This window comes from Marmota flaviventris, chromosome 2 (genome assembly GCF_047511675.1).
Source record: "Marmota flaviventris isolate mMarFla1 chromosome 2, mMarFla1.hap1, whole genome shotgun sequence".
Taxonomy (NCBI): domain Eukaryota; kingdom Metazoa; phylum Chordata; class Mammalia; order Rodentia; family Sciuridae; genus Marmota; species Marmota flaviventris.
The window spans coordinates 105,457,670-105,478,739 of NC_092499.1; the positions used below are offsets into that span (position 1 = coordinate 105,457,670).

General features: G+C 32.8%; 1 protein-coding gene across 2 annotated transcripts in view; it reads right to left on the reverse strand.

Annotated features, from left to right (window-relative positions):
- Positions 1 to 21,070, reverse strand: part of Adam10 (ADAM metallopeptidase domain 10) — a 156,152-nt gene that overhangs the window by 30,004 nt on the left and 105,078 nt on the right. For both annotated transcript variants that reach the window (XM_027925768.3, XM_071608314.1), the window contains 4 exons: positions 20,387 to 20,479; positions 17,319 to 17,502; positions 3,532 to 3,695; positions 269 to 452 (listed from right to left, as the gene is read on the reverse strand). In XM_027925768.3, the coding sequence (XP_027781569.1) occupies positions 269 to 452; positions 3,532 to 3,695; positions 17,319 to 17,502; positions 20,387 to 20,479 (625 nt within the window). The remainder of the gene's footprint in view (positions 1 to 268; positions 453 to 3,531; positions 3,696 to 17,318; positions 17,503 to 20,386; positions 20,480 to 21,070) is intronic.

Consider the following 21,070-nt stretch of genomic DNA (forward strand, 5'->3'; position numbering starts at 1 on the left):
CTTAAGATTTGTGTGTTTCACTTGTATTTAAAAAAAAACTACAAACAATATTGAACTAATGATAGACAGGCTTAAGTGTTTGCAGTCAAGTACTCTGAAGTCTTCAAACTATTTTAAATTGCCAAAAAAGTATGAGATGCAGGATAACTAATAAGGAATGAATAATAGGTACATGATAACACAAATACAACCAAATGCTCACTGTAATTTTTTCATTTTCTGAATGTTTGAAAATGTTCATAATAAAATGTTAGGAAAATATACATACCAACAAAACAGTTGTTTCTCTTCTTCTCAAGAACTTGGCTTATATTTCTAATGCTACAGAGTGAGAATTTATTGTTGTTAAGTTTGTCCCCAGATGTTGCTCTTGCATACATGATGTAATTGCCATTTTCTTTTTGTCCTAAATTCTTAGATTCTCCTGGTGTGCACTCTGTTCCAGAATCATGCTGTCAAACAGAATATAGAGTTATATAAACAGGAAGTAAAATAAGGTTTTCAGGTCATCTGATTAAATGTAATTTTCTAATCAGAGGAAAAAAATGGAAGCCGAGGACTCTCCTTTAGGAAGGATCTTACAATTGTTTGAAACTAAGCAGAAAAATAATTTGCTCTGTTAGGGGTCATTGTCTTTTTTAAAAGAGAAGGAATCTCAGAAGGCTAGCCACAATAATTGATAGTTTTATAAGTAGGAACTAGAATTGAGGACAAACTGTCATAAAATCCTATAAAAAATAAACTCATCTACTTTTAAAACTAGTAACAGTACTAGTAAACTACTATAAAATTGCTATATATTAAAATATATGGTAAAATAATATGCTATGACTAGTTCAGAGAGAAGTGGGGGAAGAGAGAGAAGGAGAAAGGAAACAAAAGAGACTAGCATGGAACTAAGTATATAGAGAATAGGAATCAAAGACAGCTAACTCATTAAACAGTACCTAAGAAAGATGAGTAAAAATGCTAAGGATAGAAACACAATGATCCATTTTACAATGAAACTAGGAAAACTCAAGACATAAAGTCAAAATACTGCTTTGCAGAATAAACAGGAAACAGAAATCTGTGTATGTGTGTGTGTTTCCTGGGATTGGTAAATTCTGTCAAAGTATCAGTTATACACAAAAGCACCAAAGCACAGCTCCCTGAATTTTCTCAAAGTAAACACAGTTATGTGACCAGAACTGAGACTAAGCAAAAAAACACTACCAGATCCCAGCAGCCCCTACCCTCCTGGGGATATGCATTAAAACAAGAAAACCTCACAATGCTCCTTAAATAATTTAGAACATATAAGAAAAGGCAAAAAAAAAAAAAAAATAGTTCTAGAATCACAGTTTGATTTAATTAAAACTTCTGAATACCAACAACTCCATTCTCTAAAAAGAAACAGACCACTCAAGGGAGCCCATTTAAGTTACTTTCATTTTTGGCTCCCAGTCTGAGGTCAGAATAAAAAATATGACCTCTACTTTAATCTTTATCTTTCCTGATATCTCCTGCTTTTCTCCTGAACCAATATTCAGCATTTAACAACTCTTTACTATTCTCCAATATTATCTTGCTTAAAGTTTTCATTCTGTAGAATTTAATTTGGTTTCTGTAAGGTATCGCACTAGCACTATTCTCACCATTAGAATTTTAGAAAGAGAAAAATTCCAATACTGTATAATTCTTGATGTCACTGCAATCTATAGTAAAATCAACAAAATACACAAAAGACTAGGGTATGATTAATCATGGTAAAATCATTAACAGTCTGGTATAAGAGGAAAAGACACCAAGGGAGGCAAAGAATGAGAACCAATTTATCCATTAAACAATAAACAATACATAATATAATGTTAATGTACTAAAAACAACTCACTGGCAGCTAGGCAAGGGAAAGATTAGATGAGAAGTGAAAAGGGAATGGTCTAGATTCCCTATTCCATGTGTGGTCCTCAAACTAGCAGCAGCAGCATTACCTGGCAATGTGTTAGAAATACAGAAACTCAGGTCCCACCCAAGACATACTGAAATAAATCTGTATTTTGAGATCCTCAGATGATTTATATACACATCAAAATCTGAGTGTTCCTGAACTAGAGGACAAAAAAGGAGTTGAAAAGGTACTGCAATTCCCTCATAAGGCCTGGAACCAAGGAGGCTAGCGGAGAAGAAAGGACATTCATGTATCTGTACTTGAAAATGCAAATTAACCATAATTTTTTCTGCTCATCAATACTCTTTTGATAATAATCTCTCAATTTCTGACTGGGATTAAAAAAAGAAAAACAAGTTAGTGAAATAGCACTTACATATTACAATCTTAGAGAAATTAGAGAATTGCATTTTGGTCTACAAATATAATATTTACTTATTTATTCATTTATTTTGATATTGGAGATTCAACCCAGGGCCTCATGCACACTAAGCATGTGCTTTACCACTGAGCTACCCACTGCCAGTCTCAACAAATTATTTTTTAAATAATAAAAATTTCCATTTTTACAAGTGATAAGGCATAAGGAAAATGAATTTACATATAATTTTCAAGTGAAATTTTCCCAAACATTTAATAAGCTCTACCAAAATCACAAAATATAATACTTTCAGTGTTTCTATTCCTTTGTTGTAATGATCTTTAGATCACTTAAAATTCAGTATAATGAAAAAGTAAGTATTAGATGATACCAAAGATTGCTGTTAATTTTGCTAAATGGACAATCAATTATGGTTGTATAAGGAAATCTCTTTTTTTCAGAAACCTACAATAAAATACATGAGGATAGATAAATTTGCTTTAAACATTCTTAACAAAGAATATAGAAAGTAGATATGGTGAAATCTTGACAATTGCTGACTCTTAACTCAGGGGTTGGCAAACTATAGCTCACAGACTGTTCCTATACGGCTTATACTAACAAAGAACATGTAGCAGAGGCCAAATGTTACCCTCACTGCCTAAAAATATTTACTAGCAGCACCTTTACAGAAAAGGTTTACAGATCTGTATTCTGGATGATGGTCATATGAGTTTGTGCTTTTTCTTGGGGGGGGGGGGGTGTCCCTATGTGGGTTAGAAATTTATCATAATAAAAAGATCTTAAGATAACAATCTTTTTCCACAGCAAAGATAGGCAAATCCAAGTAAATCCCAATAATGCTTTAATAAAAACAAAGCAGAAAGCCACTACACAATTTGTTAAAGATTCTGAACATACTTTAAACAATAAAAAGGGATTTCTCATTCAAAAAGATATTTAGAGTGAATTATGTTCTAAACTCTGTTCTAGGGCTAAGAGATATGGACAGATATTATTCTGTCTGAATAAATAAGACAAAATTCTAGTACTGCTATGCTTACATTCCTTGTTTTAATCACAAATATTCTATCTTCCTCCCTTTCAGTATGGTCAAGTATCTTACTGCATATAAAAACTAAACATTCAGATGTATATTTGTTTTTACCTCAAATAAGCAAACAAAAATACTCAAAAGGCTAACAGCTTTTTAAAAATCTAATAATGAGGCAATACTTACTGGGGATCCAAAGTTATGTCCAACTTCATGAGCAAAAGTAATATGAGAGACTTTGGGAGGTACATGGGACCCATAGTTTTGAACAGTAATAATTCCAGTGTTTAAGGATTTCTTCTTACCATCTGAATACAGCTTACTTTTTTCACATATTCCTCCAGAGCTTCCTAATTCAGAACACCACCACCAGAAACAAAAACCAAGTTAAATCAGTTATCTATTCCATTTCTTCCCTAAAAGAGCTAATATTAAACAGCTATATAAACCTAAAATACAGTTGGTATCCAAATGTATCAAACACTCAAAAGTTTTTTTAGTCTAAGATTAGAAACTATTTCAAATAAGGTTTTAATAGCACCCATAAACAAATTCCCAGGATTGTGTACATAAGTCTTTTTTTTCATCTAAATAAAAACTGCTTTACTTCTTTTAACAACATTAACATTTTTAAAGAAAAATGTATTGTTTATTGATTAATCCGTGTATTTTTTAAAAACACTGAAAGGCTAACTAGAAAACTGTTGTGTAAGCCTTCACATACTATATTGTCGTTAGTTGTTATATTTTGACAGATTGTAAAGTTTTGAAAACTGGGGTCCAAGTCATGTTCACCTATATATTTCCAACATCTACTACAGTGCCTGTTACTTAGATGATGTTCAAATGTGTGTTGAATATAATTTTTAAAAGAAGTGTTCCTACTTGGTCCCACAAAGCCACAGGCACCTGCTCCATTACAAAACACAGTTCTCAGTATTCTCCAGAGTACCAGATATATGCACAGATGCACAAGGTGATTAGGGACCGTCCCATTACATTGCATTGATGTCCAAACCAATGGTATACATAACCCTTATACAATGTTTTTTAGCATCAGAAATCCTCAAATTTTTGTTCTCATTAATTTAGCAAAAACAATATTTATATTTCCTTTAAATCTGAATATGTAAGTATTTACACTGGGTCAAAACCTAATACCTTTACATCTTTATAAAGAAAATTTATAGGGCTGGGGTTATGGCTTAGCGGTGGAGCACTCGCTTAGGTTCGATCCTCAGCACCACATAAAAATAAATAAATAAAATAAAGGTATTGTGTTCGACTAAAAAACTAAACATTTAAAAAGAAGAAGAAAAATTTATAGCCTGGCATGATGCCAAATGCCTATAATCCCAGCGATTTTGCAGGCTGAGGCGAGACAAGTTCAAGGCCAGCCCCAGCAAATTAGACCCTGTCTCAAAAAATAAAAAAGCGTGGGGAAGCAGTTCTGTGGTAGAGTATCCCAAAGTTCAATACCCAGTTTTTAAAAAATTAATTTAAGGTAAATGAAAGTTGAACAAAACATTCTCCAGTAGATTCTGAGAAAATCACTTTACCAATAATAGCAATGGCTGGGCACAAGGGGACATGCCTGTAATTCCAGCTACTCAAGACTGAGGCAGAAGGATTCCAAATTCAAGGCCAGCCTGGGCAATTTAGTGAGATCCTATCTCAAAATAAAAAGGACTGGGGTATGAATAGCTCAGTGGTAGAGTGTTCCTGGGCTCAATCCCTAGTACCTCCCAAAAAAGTAATATTGCACCTTAGTATGTGACTCACTGTCCTGAGATGGAACATATATTCTATTTGTGAAAAAGAAAGAGAGAAAAGAGAAAAGAGAAGAGAGAGAGAGAGAGAGATATGAAGAAAGAAGGAGAGAAAGCCTAGAGTGGGAAGAAATAGAAATAAAAACATTAATAACTGATTAATCAGGAATTCACTGAACTTTGAATTTTCAGTTTTTAAAATTTTTAAAAATTGAATTATGATTTTTCAATTCTTCCTGATAACACTTTCAAATTTTAAGAGAAAAATCATATTTCTATTGTATTAATTCAATTTGTAATTCATCTGTTCACTAATAATACCTTAGAGTTTAATATCAAATTGTTTTCACATCTAAACACAGTTAAAATATAAGAAATTAGGAAAATCAGAAACTGGTTGATCAATCCATGTCTTCATACTCAATACACTGAGAAGACTAACTTTCTTTTAATTAACTTTATTTAGTAAAGAGTTTTAGAAAGAGGTTCTTTAGTTTACATTCACATTTTTTCAGGCTAAGGATACTCCTCAATAGTAGAGTACTTGCATAGCATGCTCAGGGTCCTGGATTTGATCTCTAGCACCATATCAATCCATCAAACAATCAACAAACGGTTTCCTTATTTGATTTTTTAAAAAAACTCCAATGGACTAGATACTCAGATAATTCATCAACCTATTTAAAATTAACTTTCCACATACAAAGTCATTACCATTTTGCTAAACCACTTTAAAAGTCTAATATAAATTTGGATTACTGATTCTATGATTTAGAAAGATAAAATGATAACTGTGCTTCACAGAAAAGTAAACTAAAAAAGACTGAGCCATATAAAGGCTGAGAAGGCTTTATGATGTTCCAAATTTACTATGTTATGTTTTTTTGTACAGAAAACTTAATAGAGAGAAATTCCAAATGACTTATGAATATTTAGCTTATTTTCTTAAGTTATTCCTTTTCTATTTCTGGAGATAAGTCCTAAGAACTAAATCATTCAAGAAACTCAGAATTATTCAATAGTACTCCATATGTAAAAATTATAATCCATGTGTTATAGTTTAAAAATAAATAGTAAATTACTATCCTGCCTTAGTGAAGAATTGTCATTATGCAAATTTGTCCAATATAGTACTGTCAAACTTGAACGAAGCACAGAAGACTCCATGCTGCAAATCTTCATGGTTTAAAAAAGAAAATAAATAGTCACATTTTAAAAATTCTGATAATAAATACTTTCCTGAATTTTTAAGGTCTAGATAATTTAAGGGAAGATAATATATAAATTTGAGTGTATTCTTCTGAAATATAGTCTTTGTAATTTATATCTTGTTTATTTCTTAAATGAGTGCTTTTTATCTTAATGATTATTCCTTAAATCAAAGTCTAATATTTACTAAAACTAATAACATGTTGGATTAAATCAAATTATACAGGCAAAAATAAAATGTGTATCTAATTTTCTAAGTAATAGTTTAAATTTTTAAAAGTACTGCAACTAGTTTTGGTATACCAGAACCTTAGTGATGAGATACCATATACATCCACAGCTAAACCATGACTCAAATTCAATAACTGCTTTATATTATAAAAAAATGTATTCCAGAAAAACATCATAAAAAAATAAAAATTGTAAATTAAAATGAGAAGAGGAAAATATTTTATATTTAATCAAAAGTATTCAATACTAACTTGCTCATTCAGTTACCTGAAAACATTAAAATGAATAATACAGGAGCAGAATACACCTTAAGAAGCCAAAGAAATGGTCCCTTAAGAGTTGTGTTAGAAAGGGTCAGCAAATGAAATAGAAAAAAGGGGTTATCTATTTAAATAACTTTTTTTTTTTTTAAGGAACCATTAGTCTCTAAATGAAATAAGAGGTTACCTACTAAACACATTATTATTCTTGTTAAGACATTATAATCTTTCCAGTTTCATATGTAGGCACTGCATAATTTTAAGTGGGAACCTACAAGTCAGCCCAGTCCACTGACTATTTTCATTTATTATGGAGTTGAATAGGAAATACTGTTTTCTTGATTAGAGAAACCTACAGGAAATTCAATATGGCAGATCAGAGGAAGGCTGCATTTTCAGTTACTCCATGACTCTAGATTCAAGCAGTGGGAATACTGCTTCTCATTTAGGTGGGTGAAAGAGGGAATACACTAAAATTCAATATTAGACAGAGTGTCTTAGAGATTCATAAATTTGGGTGCATTGAATAAAGAACAAGAAAGAGTACACTGGAGCCAAGCTGGTTGCTGAAGCATCAGTAGCAATCGTTCACCACAGAGAGGAGGGATAACACAGACAGAGAAGCACAAAAGCCTGATTTGGGATGGAAAAACTTATGGATCAGAAAAGCAACCTGAACTTAACTTATTCACATGCTGCAGAATGACTGGTGTTTATAAGTGCTATATATTTCTCAACTGGCAAGCAGAGATCAAGTGGAAGCCATCTTAAGAAGGCCATGCTGTAGCTTGCTGCTACAGGAGCTGGGAGATCAGAGCAAACATTGCCATACTGTCTGGACAAGCATCTAACATGTAGCCTAGGGTGTACCTAGCAGAATGCCAGTGAAACAGATAGAGAGAAGACTGTACCCAGGGGATTCAAGTCAAAAAACAAAGGGGAGTGCAACTCACTTTCCATTGAGTCTGGCAGCTCATGTGACCAGCTGAAGAGGGTGGAGAAATCGCAGAGGCAAGTGTGAATACTCTCAGGGACTAAGCCTGGGAAGACTGTGTTACTGGGCAGCAGAGAGTGTGGACGACTGGTTCCCCTGCCCAGTGAAAAATGAGATCCAGACTCCTAGAAGATTAGATCTGCCTGGCCCTAGAGGTGTGTTGATCTATTCTTTCCAAAGCAAATACCACTGAAAAAGGTTCCTAGGCCTGATTAGACCTAAGTCCCAGATGCCAGAACTCCCTTCATAGGACTCTGCAGCAACTCTACCCTGGGAGTACATAGATCTCATCTGTGCAGACAACACTCCAATCAATAGTACTTCCCATTCCATCCTACTTTATATGGTGAAGAGGGAAGCTGAGAACTATTTCCACCAAATTTAGTTTTAGGCATCATGGTGAGCAACACAAAAAGAGGAAGGGGTTAACAACCCAGCCCTTGCTCTCTCTCTGGGTCTCAATATATAGTCTAAGAAGAAACAGAAAGGAGAACAGTTGGGCATAGCACTTACCATCCATTTGTATCAACTATTTTAACCACTTCAGAAGAGATAATTCTTTCATTTTTCATTAAAAATCTTGTGTGTGTGTGTGTGTGTGTGTGTGTGTGTTCTTGCTATGCTGATTGGTTTGTGAATTATGTACACATTTCTTTTTTTTTTTTTTAAGCATTTTTAAACAATTGTTATTTCTCCTTACTTTTTCTTTTGAGGGTTAGGGTTTTTGACTTGTTTATTTTGGTTTTGCTTTCTCTTTATTTCTCTTGTTTCTTACCTTTCTTATCCTAATAACAGCCAAGTTCAATTATTCTCTTTCCCATTATTTTTTTTCTATTTTTCTCTCCTTCTTTTTTAATACATTTTTTAGTTTTAGATAGAAACAATACCTTTATTTTTTTTACTTTTATGTGTGCTGAGGATCGAACCCAGTGCCTTCCACATACAAGGTGAGCACTCTACCACTGAGCTACAATCCCAGCCTTCTCCTGCTTCTTTATAAACATCATTTGCTACATCTCTCCTGCATTATCTCCATTTGAAAATTCGAAACTTTCATCTACCTTTCTATCACATTCTCTTTTTTCTTGATGGTATTTTTAATCATCTTTTAGAAATGTTTGGTTTATATAACTCCTGCCACCGCCATTCATGTTGTTGCAGTTATTAATACTATGAATGATGTAGTTGACACCCGTCTTTAATGCTAGAACTAGTTCAGTTATTTATTGTTTTTGCTGGTGGTAACTGCTGACCCCACTATTCCTGTTTTCATTGTAATCAGTGTTCTAGATGTCATATTATCCACCAGGTATTTACTTAAATGCTACCTATTGTTTCATTTGGTTGGTTCTATTTGTTTGCCCCTTTTCTGTGAGTTGCTAACAATATAGAGAGATACTACTAGTTCAAAGTGTAGAGACATTACTGCTGAACTAAATTGATTCAAAAGAAAGCACACCCTGCTCCACAGGCAAATTAACAACACTTACAATTCAGCCATATTTTAATATAAAGAATAGAGGAGACCAAAAAAAAAAAAAAAAACTAATGATATGGCCCCAAGTAGAAACAGCTAGGTGTGGGCCCTCGGCTCCCACTCATGGACATCCTCACCTACAGCAAAAACAAAATTAACACAAAGGCAGAGGGTACCACACCTACAAGGGGTCTCAATCTAGATCACTCTAGATCACTCTTGGAAGAGAAGGTCGTGCCCTAAAAAGGCCACACAAAAGATTAGAAGAGAAAGTCATCCTAACAAATGTATAAAACACAGAAATACAAGAAATAAGAAAAAATAAGGTAACATGGTGCCTCTAACTTTCATAATTCCCCAGCAACTAACCCCTAAAATACTGAAGTGGACAAAATATCAGATAAATAATTCAAAAGAATGATTATAAAAATGATCAATGAATTCCAAGAGAATACAGAAAACTACCGAATGCACTGAAGAAGTCACTACAGGATATTAATGAAAAATTTAATATGGAGATGGCGTAATTTAAAAAAAACAAAATAGAAATCTTGGAAATAAATGATACAATAAATCAAATAAAATATTCAGCTGAGAGTCTCACTAATATAGTAGACCATGCTAAAGACAGAATCTCAGAGCTGGAAGACAAAGTAACTGGCCTTGAGCACTCAGACAGTATTAAAGAAAAGAAAACAAGTAATCATGAACAGAATATGCAAGAACTCTGGGACAACATTAAGAGACCAATTTGAGAATCACTGGAATTGAAGAGGGTTGTGAAATGTAGGATAATGGAATGAGTGGATAACCTCTTCAGGGAAATAAGAACAGAAAGTTTTCCAAACCTTGAGAATGAGATGGATATCCAGATATAGGCTGCACAGAGAACTTCAAATAGACCAGATCAAAAAAGAACCTCTCCATGACACATTAAAATTAAAATGCCTAACATATAGAACAAGTATAGATTTTTTAAAGTGTCAAGAGAAAAATATCATTACATGTGGAAGCAAGTCGATCAAAATTATTTCCAATTTCTTAGCACAAACTCTAAAAGCCAGGAGGGTTTAGAATGTGTTCTAAGTCCTGAAAAAAAAATAACTATTAACCAAGACTGCTATATGCAGCAAGCTATCCTTAAGAATCAAAGAAGAAATAAAAACCTCTCAAGATAAGCAAAAACTAAAAAAAATTAATGATTATTAAGCCAGCACTATAAAAAACTCTGAAAGAAATACTCCACACAGAAGAAATCAAAAACAAAACAAACGCCTAAGCTCACACAAAAAAAGTAAGATCTCATTTGAAGAGCAGCTAAGTAAATGAGAAAAAGGACCAAGTTAAACATTATAAATAAATCAAAATGGCAAGAATTAATAACACAAAATAGAAATGTTCTCAACACTCTAATTAAAAGACAGGCTGGCAGAAGTGATTAAAAAACAAGACCCAACTAGATGTTATTTTCAAGAGACTCACTTTATAGGCAAAGGCTGTAAGTGAAAAGATGGAAATTGATATACCATACAAATAAAACCCCAAAACAAGCAGGAGTACTACTCTGAATACTGATACAGTAGATTTCAAACCAAAATTAATCTGAAGAGACAAAAATGATCACTTCACACTGGTAAAGGGAACAATCCAAGAAGATATAACAATAGTAAACATTTATGCCACAACTATGGGTGCATTCAATCACAGAAATCAGACATTACTCAAAGACTCATATAGACCCCAGCACAATACTACTAGATAATTTCAACACAACTCCCTCACCGATGATAAGTTATCCAAATCAAATTGACTAACAGACATCAATAGAATATTCCATCCAACAAAAAGTGAATACACTTTCTTCTCAGAAGCTCATGGAACCTTCTCCAAAATAGAACATATTTTAGGCCACAAAGCAACTCTTAGCAAATACAAGGGGGGGGGGGGGGGAGAAAATTCCTTATCTTTTCAAATCATAATAGAATAAAATTAGAAATCAACGCTAAAAACCATACAGAGATTATATAAAACCATGGAGATTAAACAATGCACTACTGAATGATCAATGGGTGATAGAAGAAATCATGAGAGAAGTTTTTGAATTCTTTGACTCAAATGAGAATAGTGATACAACCTACCAGAATCTCTAGGACACTGTTAAGGTGGGTCTAAGAAGAAAGTTTATAAATATGAATGTCTACACAAGAAAATCGAAAGATCCCAAATAAAAAACCTAATGATGCATCTCAAAGCCCTTGAAAAACAAGAACAAATCAATCCTAAAAGCAGTAGAAGGAAATAAATAAAATCAGAGACAAAATCAACAAAATTGAGAATAAGTAAAGAATATAAAACAGGCTAGAGTTGTAGCTCAATAGTAGAGTACTTGCCTAGAATGTATGAGGCATTGGGTTCGATTCTTAGCACCACATAAAAATAAATACATAAATTAAAGGTATTGTGTCCATCCACAACAAAAAAAAAATATACGAAACAGTTCTTCTTTGCCAAGATAAACAAAATTGATAAACCCTTAGCCAAACTAATTAAAAGAAAAAGAGAGATGATCCCAATTAATAAAATTAGAGATGAAAAGGAAAAATCACCACAGATATCACAGAAATCCAGTGGATCATTAGGGACAATTTGGAAAACTTATACTAAAAAAAAAAAAAATGGAAATCTCAGAAGAAATGGTTACATTTCTTCAAAATTAAATCAAGAGGACATAGAAAACTCAGATGAACTAGCAATGAGATAAAAGCAGTAATAAAAAGCTTTCCAATAAAGAAAAGCCCAGGAACAGATGGATTTTCAGCTGAATTCTTTAAAGAAGAAGTAACAAGTTACCTCAAATTAGTCCATGTCATCGAAAGGTGTTCCACCAAATTCATTCTATGAAGTCAGTATCACCCCAATACCAAAGCCAAATAAAAACACATTAACAAAAGAAATCTACAGACCAATATCCCTGATGAACTTAGATGCAAAAATCCTTAGTAAAATATTAGCAAACTGTACTCAATAACATATTAAGAAGATTGCACATCATGACCAAGCGGGTTTTATTCCAAGATTGCAAGGATGGTTTAACTTATGGATAAATCAACAAATATAATTTTAACACAGAAACAGAATTAAGCACAAAAATTACTTATTCATTGCAACAGAAAAAAATCTTAAAAAAGTCAACAACCATTGATGATTAAATAACACTAAAAAAATAAGGGATAGAAGGACTTAATTTCAACATCTTAAAGACAATATATGACAAACCCTAAGCCAACATCACAGCAAATGGGAAAAAAATAAATAAAAGCATTTCCTTTAAAATCTGGAACAAGACAAGGATGTCCATTTTCACCACTCCTATTCAAGATAATACTAGAAATTCTAGCCAGAGCAATTAAGCAAGAGAAGGAAATAAATGGGATAAAAACAGAAAAGGAAGAAGTCAAATTATCACTGTTTGCAGACAATATGATCTCATATTAAAACTCCACCAGAAGATAATAATAAACCAATTCAGCAAAGTAGCAGGTTACAAAATCAACATTCAAAAATCAATAACTTTCCTATACATAAATAATTAATCTGCTAAGAAATAAATCAGGAAAACAATCCCATTCACAACGGGCTTAAAAAAAAACTGAGGAATCAATCTAACCAAGGAAATAAAAACCTCTACAATAAAAACTATGTAGTACTAAAGAGATAAACTGAAAGACACAAGAAGATGGAAAGACTTCCCAGGTTCCCAGATAGGCAGAATTAATATTGTTAAAATGGCCATACTGCAAAGAGCAATATACAGATTAAGTGCAATCCCCATCAAAACACCAATGACATTCTTCATAGAACTAGGAAAAAAAAAAAAAAGTCTTACAATTCTTTTGGAAGAAAAGAAGACCCAGAACAGACAATGTAATTCAAAAAAGCAATACCTGATTTCAAATTATACTACGAAACTATGATTTAAAACAAACACCACACTCACACTTAGTACTGTCATAAAAACATACACATAGATAGAACAATGAATAGAATAAAAGACACAGAGAAAACTCCACACCTTTTTAACAAATAGGGCAGGGAAAACGTAGAAGAATGAGACTAGACCCTATCTCTTCTCCTGCACCAAAGTCAACTCAAAATGGATCAAAGACCTAGGAATTAGATCAGGAACTATGCAACTCCTTGAAGAAACTGTAAGGTCACTCTCCAACAGATAGGTACAAGCAATGACTTTTTTAATAGGACCCTTACAGGCTCAGGAAATAATGCCAACAGTTAACAAATGGGATGGTATCAAATTTAAAAGCTTCTATACAGCAAAGGAAACAATTCAAAATTGAAGAGAGAACCTACAGAAGAGGAGAAAATCTTTCTAGCTACTCTTCTGACATAATCTTAATATTAAAGCTGGGTGCAATGGCACACACCTGTAATTCCAGTGATTCAGGAGACTAAGCAGTAGGATCACAAGTTCAAAGCCATCCTCAGCAACTTATTAAGGCCCTAAGCAACTTAGTGAAACCCTGTCTCAAAATAAACAATGGAAAGGGCTGGGGATGTGGTTCAGTGGTTAAGAACCTCTGCGTTCACTATTCAGTAAAAAAAAAAAAAAAAAAAAAAAAAAAAAAGATTAATATCCAGAATATATACAGACAAAAAACTTAACACCAAAAATATTAATAAATTGGCAAATGAACTAAAATGACATTTCTCAAAAGAAGAAATACAAATGGTCAACAAGTATATGAAAAAATATTCAGTAGCAATCAGGGAAATACAAATCAAAACTACAAGGAGATTTTATCTCACTCCAGTCAGAATGTCATTAAAAATGCAAACAATAATAAAGGCTGAAGATAATGAAAAAAAAAAAAAAAAGAACACTTTTACACTGTTGGTGGGATTGTACATTAGTATAACCACTATGGAAATTAGTATGGCAGTTCCTCAAAAGGCTAGGCATGGAACCACAATATAAACCAGCTATATCAATCCTCAGTATTTATCCTAAAGAATCAAAAAGTCATCATACTATAAGGTTCGTGCGTACCCACGTTTATAGCAGCACAATTCACAATAGCCCAACTATGGAATCCAGTCTAGGTGTCCATCAATGGATGAATGGATAAAAAAATGTAATATATGTACACATATATGTATATATATATATATACACACACACACACACACACACACACACACACAGAGAATGGAGTTTTATTCAGCTATAAAAAAGAATGAAATTATGTCACTGTAAGAAAATGATGGAACTTGAGACCACTGTGTTTAAGCAAAATAAGGCAAACTTAGAAAGTCAAGGGTCACATGTTTTCTTTCATAGGTAGAAGCCAGAAAGGAGAAAAGAAAGGAAAAGAAACTAGGGGAGGATCCCTCATGAAAATCTCAGGGAGATCAGCACAGTAGAGGAAAGGGACTAAGGCCAAAGAAGGAGGCGAGAAAAAGGGAGAAATACTGGGAAATGATAATGACCAAATTATACTGTTATATTGTGTGCATGTACAAATACATAACAATAAAGCCTACCATTATATACAACTATAATGCACCAAAAAAAAAAGAAAAAAATTTAAAAATATATAGCAGCATGCCCAGCATGCACGAGACCCTGGGTTTGATTCTTAGCACCACAAAAGAAAACTACAAATACAGAAAATGAGAAAACTGTAAAAAAAAAACAGATTCAAACACAAAAAAACTTACTATTCAAATGTTTCAACACTCAATGTTTTTCCTAGCTCAAATAAATCAGTTAAGAGAACTGAAGCTCATAATCTCTGAATAACTACTCTGTAAGAACTAACATGCCAATAAAACAATAAAATCCATTCTACCACCATATTTTTGAATAACAAACTATCTGTAGAACTAAATGAAATTAAGCCAAATTATACAATAGAATAAGGATGTAAAAAAAAAAAAAAAAATAGGCCAACTCATAGAAAAATAAGAGACCCAGAATAGCCAAAGCAATCCTCAGCAAGAATAGTGAAGCAGGAGGCATCACAATATCGAACCTTAAACTATACTACAAAGCAATAGTAACAAAAAAATGGCATGGTATTGGTACCAAAATAAACATGTAGAAAAATAGAAGACACACAGACAAACCCACATAAATACATACTAGACAAAGGCACCAAAAACATACATCAGAGAAAAGATAGCCTCTTCATCAAATGGTGCTGGGAAAAATGGAAATCCACATGTAGCAAAATGAAATTAAACCTCTCTCTCTCGCCCTGAACAAAAATCAACTCAAAGTAGATCAAAGACTTAGACAATAGAACAGAGACCCTGTGCCTAATAGAAGAAATGTTGGTTCATCATGTTGGCTTAGGACCTGACTTCCTTAACAAGACTCCTAAAGAACAAGAAGTAAAATAAAGAATCAATAAATAGGATGGATTCAAACTAAAAGGCTTCTTTTCAGCAAAGGAAACAATCAATAACGTGATGAGAGCGCCTATAGAATAGGAAAAAAATCTTTACCACACGCAACTCAGATAGAGCACTAATCTCCAGAATATGTAAAGAACTTAAAAAACTTAACACTAAAAAAAATAATAATAACTCAATCAATAAATGGGCTAAGGAACTGAACAGTCACTTCACAGAAGAAGAAATATAGTCAATCAAGAAACATATGAAAACATGTTCATCAGTACTCTTAAGATTTCATCTCACTTTAATCAGAATGGCAATTATCAAGAATACAAGCAATAATAAGTGTTGGAGAGGATGTGAGGGAAAAGGTATACTCATACATTGTTGGTGGGACTGCAAACTGGTACAATCACTCTAGAAAGCACTAAGGAGATTCTTCAGAAAACTTGGAATGGAACCACTATTTGACCCAGCTATCCCACTCCTCGGTTTATACCTAAAGGACTTAAAAATCGCATACTACATACAGTGACACAGCCACATCAATGTTTACAGAAGCTCAATTCACAATAGCTAAACTGTGGAACCAACCTAGATGCCCTTCAACAGATGAATGGATAAACACAACGGAATATTACTCATCCTTAAAGAAGAATGAAATTATGGCATTTGCAGGTAAATGGATGGAACTAGAAAATATCATGCTAAGTGAAATAAGCCAATATTAAAAAAACAAAAGCCAAATGCTTTCTCTGTAAGTGGATGCTGATCCATAGTGGGGTGGAGGGATAGAAAGAATGAAGGAACTTGGGTTTGTGTAGAGAGGAGTGAGAGGAGGGGTGGGGCTGTGGGGATGGGAAGGAAGGTAGAATGAGACAGACATTACTACCCTATATACATGTACAATTACACTACTGGAGTGATTCTGCACAGTGTACTCCCAGAGGAATGAGAAGTTATGCTCTATTTGTGTACAATGTGTCTAAGTGCATTCTACTGTCATATATTTTTTTAAAAAATTAGGCCAAATAAAAATGAAAGACTAGGTCAATAATTTATTACAAACTGAATAATCAGCTATGAAGAGTTATCTAGAAAGAATAAGATAATAGCAAGCATGCTAAAACTAACAGGCAGAAAAATGAGGTCTAAAAGAAGAGTAAAGAGAAGAAATTATATGTAAATTAAACAAGTTGAAGCCAAGTGTTTTACTTAAATTTTTGAAGAGAGCAGATAAAACCTCAGACTCCTAGCCCCTAGTCCATTGCTAATCCTATTGTCATAACAATTACCCAAAGTGATACTGAAATATTATAGCTTATCTCTTTAAAGGAAAAAAATTAACTTCTGTGGAAAAAAATTTTCCCCTAAAATTATTTCATCCACTGAATATACCAAATGTCAGGACATTTCCCTATGATCACTTAAAAATGATAAAGCACTTCATCTATTTTGCTGTTTACATCATATTCATCAATCTTGCCTAACCTTGAGCAGCATAAATTAAGATATTGTATAGACATCACTTTCTCTGACATTTTGTAAAATTCAGTCTTCTCTGAAAATCACCTTGTGTTTCAAGTATTTAGTTATGAAATAATTAGATAACCTACCTGAAGGTGCTCCAACCCAAGCTAGACCAAGAACACCATCATCAAAATCTCGGTCTGTGAAGACATAGGCTAAACAGTAGTCATCATGATTCTGCTCAGAATTCAATTCCAGAAACTTCTCTACTCCAATATTTGGAAAACGGAAAGGATTTGTAGGGTCCTTTTCATCAGCAGTTGTATTGATCTAAAATCCAAAATAATAACTTAAATAACACAATAAATGTTGATTGCTTCTCTCCTTCCATACCCACATGGACAATATACTCAGAGTATAAGGGTAATCAGTAATTAATTAAGGCTACTAGGAATGTTTCCCCAACCCAGATCCCCTTATTTGATCATAAAAGTCAAATTAAAAAATAAATAAATAAATGAGAAAAAAATAAAAATGAAAGAACCAAATAAAGCAAAGTAGGAGAATTAAATTGAAGATGTTAAATTTCTGAGCAAGTAGTCACCAGATTCCTGAACACTGAGCATTTGAATAGAACACATTTGCTTCCAAAATTGGAATAAAAGTAGGATTTCTCAAATTCAATCATCTAAACAAGTCTCATTTAGTGTTACTCTCCTACATAGTGACAAGTATAATAAAACCCTATATGTTTGCTAATTAAACACAAAAGAGATACTAAACCCAAGACTGCCAGTGCAGCAGGTAAATCATTTTTTTGGTTCTCCTTAACTAGAGTCACAGGAGTTAAGCCCACCTAACCAAAAGTTCATTTTTGTTTCCCTGAATATGAGAGAATTTTGTTTTCTTTCTGCTTTTAAATTTGTTTCTCTTACTATTTCAAGCTAAGTTCCTACAAATTTTTCTTTTCATACTTAGCTACTATACTCCTGGTGCACGTACCTCTTTCACAATCTGAAGAATAATCTGTTCTAATACTAAACTTCTACAAAATAAAAGCTTTAATTTATTAACCCCTGCCTCCTTTAAAAGACCCCTGACTCTTCTCTGGTGAGAACAGTCACCAGGTGACTTTCTCCAGGTGAGCCAGAAATTACATACAAAATAGAGCTGGGTGGGAATGGTACTATATACTTAGAATTCCAAGTACTTGTGAGGCTGAGGAAGGAGGATCACAAAGCTGCCTGGGCAACCTGGTGAGACCCTGTCTCAAAAGAAAAAAATGAAAGGGCTGAGGATGTAGCTCAGTGGTAGAGAGACCCTGGGTTCAACTCAATACCCAGTGAGGGGAAGGTTTAAAGAATTGATTTTAAAAGGATACATGATTAAAATGGAATAAAACTAATTTAAAATAAGTACATTGAAAGTAAATGTTTTTCTAGAAGGGAAACCTCAGTCTGTTTTAAAAAATTGGTAGTGAGGATACAACAAGAACTATAGGTCTTTTCATGATGCATATGCTCCAGTAAAAACAAGAGGTTCAGAAGCAGGATGATAAAAACACTACTGAGGGCAATAGCCTAAGGATGGATTTCATTCAAAACATTCGATTTATCCATTAACAATTAACCAAAACTATTCAGTTATAAGTCATTTACTACAAAACAATTCAAATAAAGCAACCATATATTATAAATAACCATGCTTAAAGCCATGATATATGTGGCCTTCTCCTACTAAATATAGAAATAACTATGAAATTCCCTGACACTTCTATAACATTGGCTACAAGTAAAATTTACATTTGAATTTTAGTTACCTATATTAAAGACAGATAATCAAAATTTAAATATTTACTGACAGAATATAAATTTTAAATTATTTAATGAGTTATATACAGTCTTCATCAGATGAGATTTAAACTAAAGTTTTCATCTCAATTAAGGTTAGAAAACAACCAACTGCCACATAATTTATCTATAAACATCTATTTCTTCATAAAATCACTTTACTAAAAAAATAGATATATATACTTCACCAAATATATATACTTCACCAAAAAATAGATATATATACTTCACAAGTGTTCTCGCCACTGCTTTACTTTTTACTGCTGTCTATTAAACAGCAATACTAAACCACTTATCACTTTTATTTTCTCATTTAAAGACTTTATTTCCCTCAGAATATTTGAAAGCAATGATTATGAATATTTTTATAATATAAATCTACAAACTGTATTTCCACCTTAAGATAATTCAATTTAACGATTATATACTACCTTTAAAAGTAAGAGCCATCTACAACTATTATTAAATATATCATGTATATGTGCTAAAATTTTTATAATATATACATTTTTTTAATGTAGTCAACCATGTTTTAAGAGAAATAGGAAAGCAAAAATATAAAGAAACCCTGGGGCAAATACTTTTGTAAGAGGCTGACTTAAAAAAAAAGGAAAACACTCAGAATGTAGATCTAGTTTATAAATTCAGATCCTTACAAGCTATGTACATATATTTATAAAATTTTTGAAACAGTCCAATTTTGTCAGTAATTTAATATTTGTTTATCATCTATAACAGCAGAAGTAATAATCTATGGCCCTATGGCGTTGGATCACCATTTCTTAACATGTGTTTTCTAGTTTTTTTTTTTGGAGATACAGGTGATATTAATTTTAAAAGTTTCCATGCTCAAATTAATTTAGATAAATATGGTTTTCCTTCCCTAAAGACTGCTCAAAACTTGACACAAGTTCATGTAAACTGTGAATTTTCAAGATTATAGCATTAAGTGTTTTTCCAAGTTCCAATTTTATTTAAACATTCTATTTTCCCTTTCTCCTGGAACACCAAATGGGACACACTATGAAAAACACTGCACAAGGCAAATCTTAAGAAACTAGGAAATGACATAACAGGGTTAAAGTCAAGTACTGTACCTGTAAGTTACTGAGAGGTTAGGGCTTTCTTAATGGTAAATTAATCCAATAAAAAACTGTACAACTTTATTTCTACAGATTTAACTCTTAAATGATAAACCCAAGTATCCCACTGTGCATAAAGGCCAAGAGTACAGATAAATGGCATCAGTAGATATAAATTATTTAATGCATAAAAATGAAGAAAAAAGCAAGCATTTTTCATTTTATAAACAAAGTCCTTTTTGTTCCACTTTTTTAATGTCTTCAATTATTGAAGTTTCTTACTCTTATGCGTTTCACCATGAAACTGATGTTACGGATCCCAGAGAAGTCTGTGGTCTGGTAAATTGTATCAATCGCTTTAACATGACTGGATATCTATCAGTTAAAAAAAAAAAAAAAAAAAAAAAAAACATTTTAGAAGCAATGATGAAATATTAAGAAAATTATGAATTTCCATTTCCAAAATTGAGCATTACTTATATTCAAAAGCATTTAAATTTTAATATGTCTATATTATATATTGAACAGAAGAAAAATAAAGATTAGTGAGCCAGGGCTGAGAGAAGAAAGAAAAAGGTTAGTGAGCTAGGGCTGAGAGGAAAGAGACTGTGTCTTTCTGGACTCTTTTGTAGCCAAAAGAAAGGCATTATTCTTGCTTTAAGTCATATAAAAACTGTTTCATATGACCATCATTCAATGTCATATGCCTATTTTTTTTCATGCCTAGAGTATCTTTATTTATCCTTAAGACTCAGCACAAATATTTTCTGTAATAACTTCCCTGAAAATAATCAGAACACTCAGTCATTCCCAGCCTTTAGTCCTTCTATAGCTGGACTAATACATGTTCTATAAGCTTTGTTAACCACTTTCCATATACTAAAACTGTTTTAGGCCCTGCAGACATACTGGTGAGCAAAACAGGAAAGGTTTTTCTTGGGAGTGGAAGAAGAAGATAATATGAAA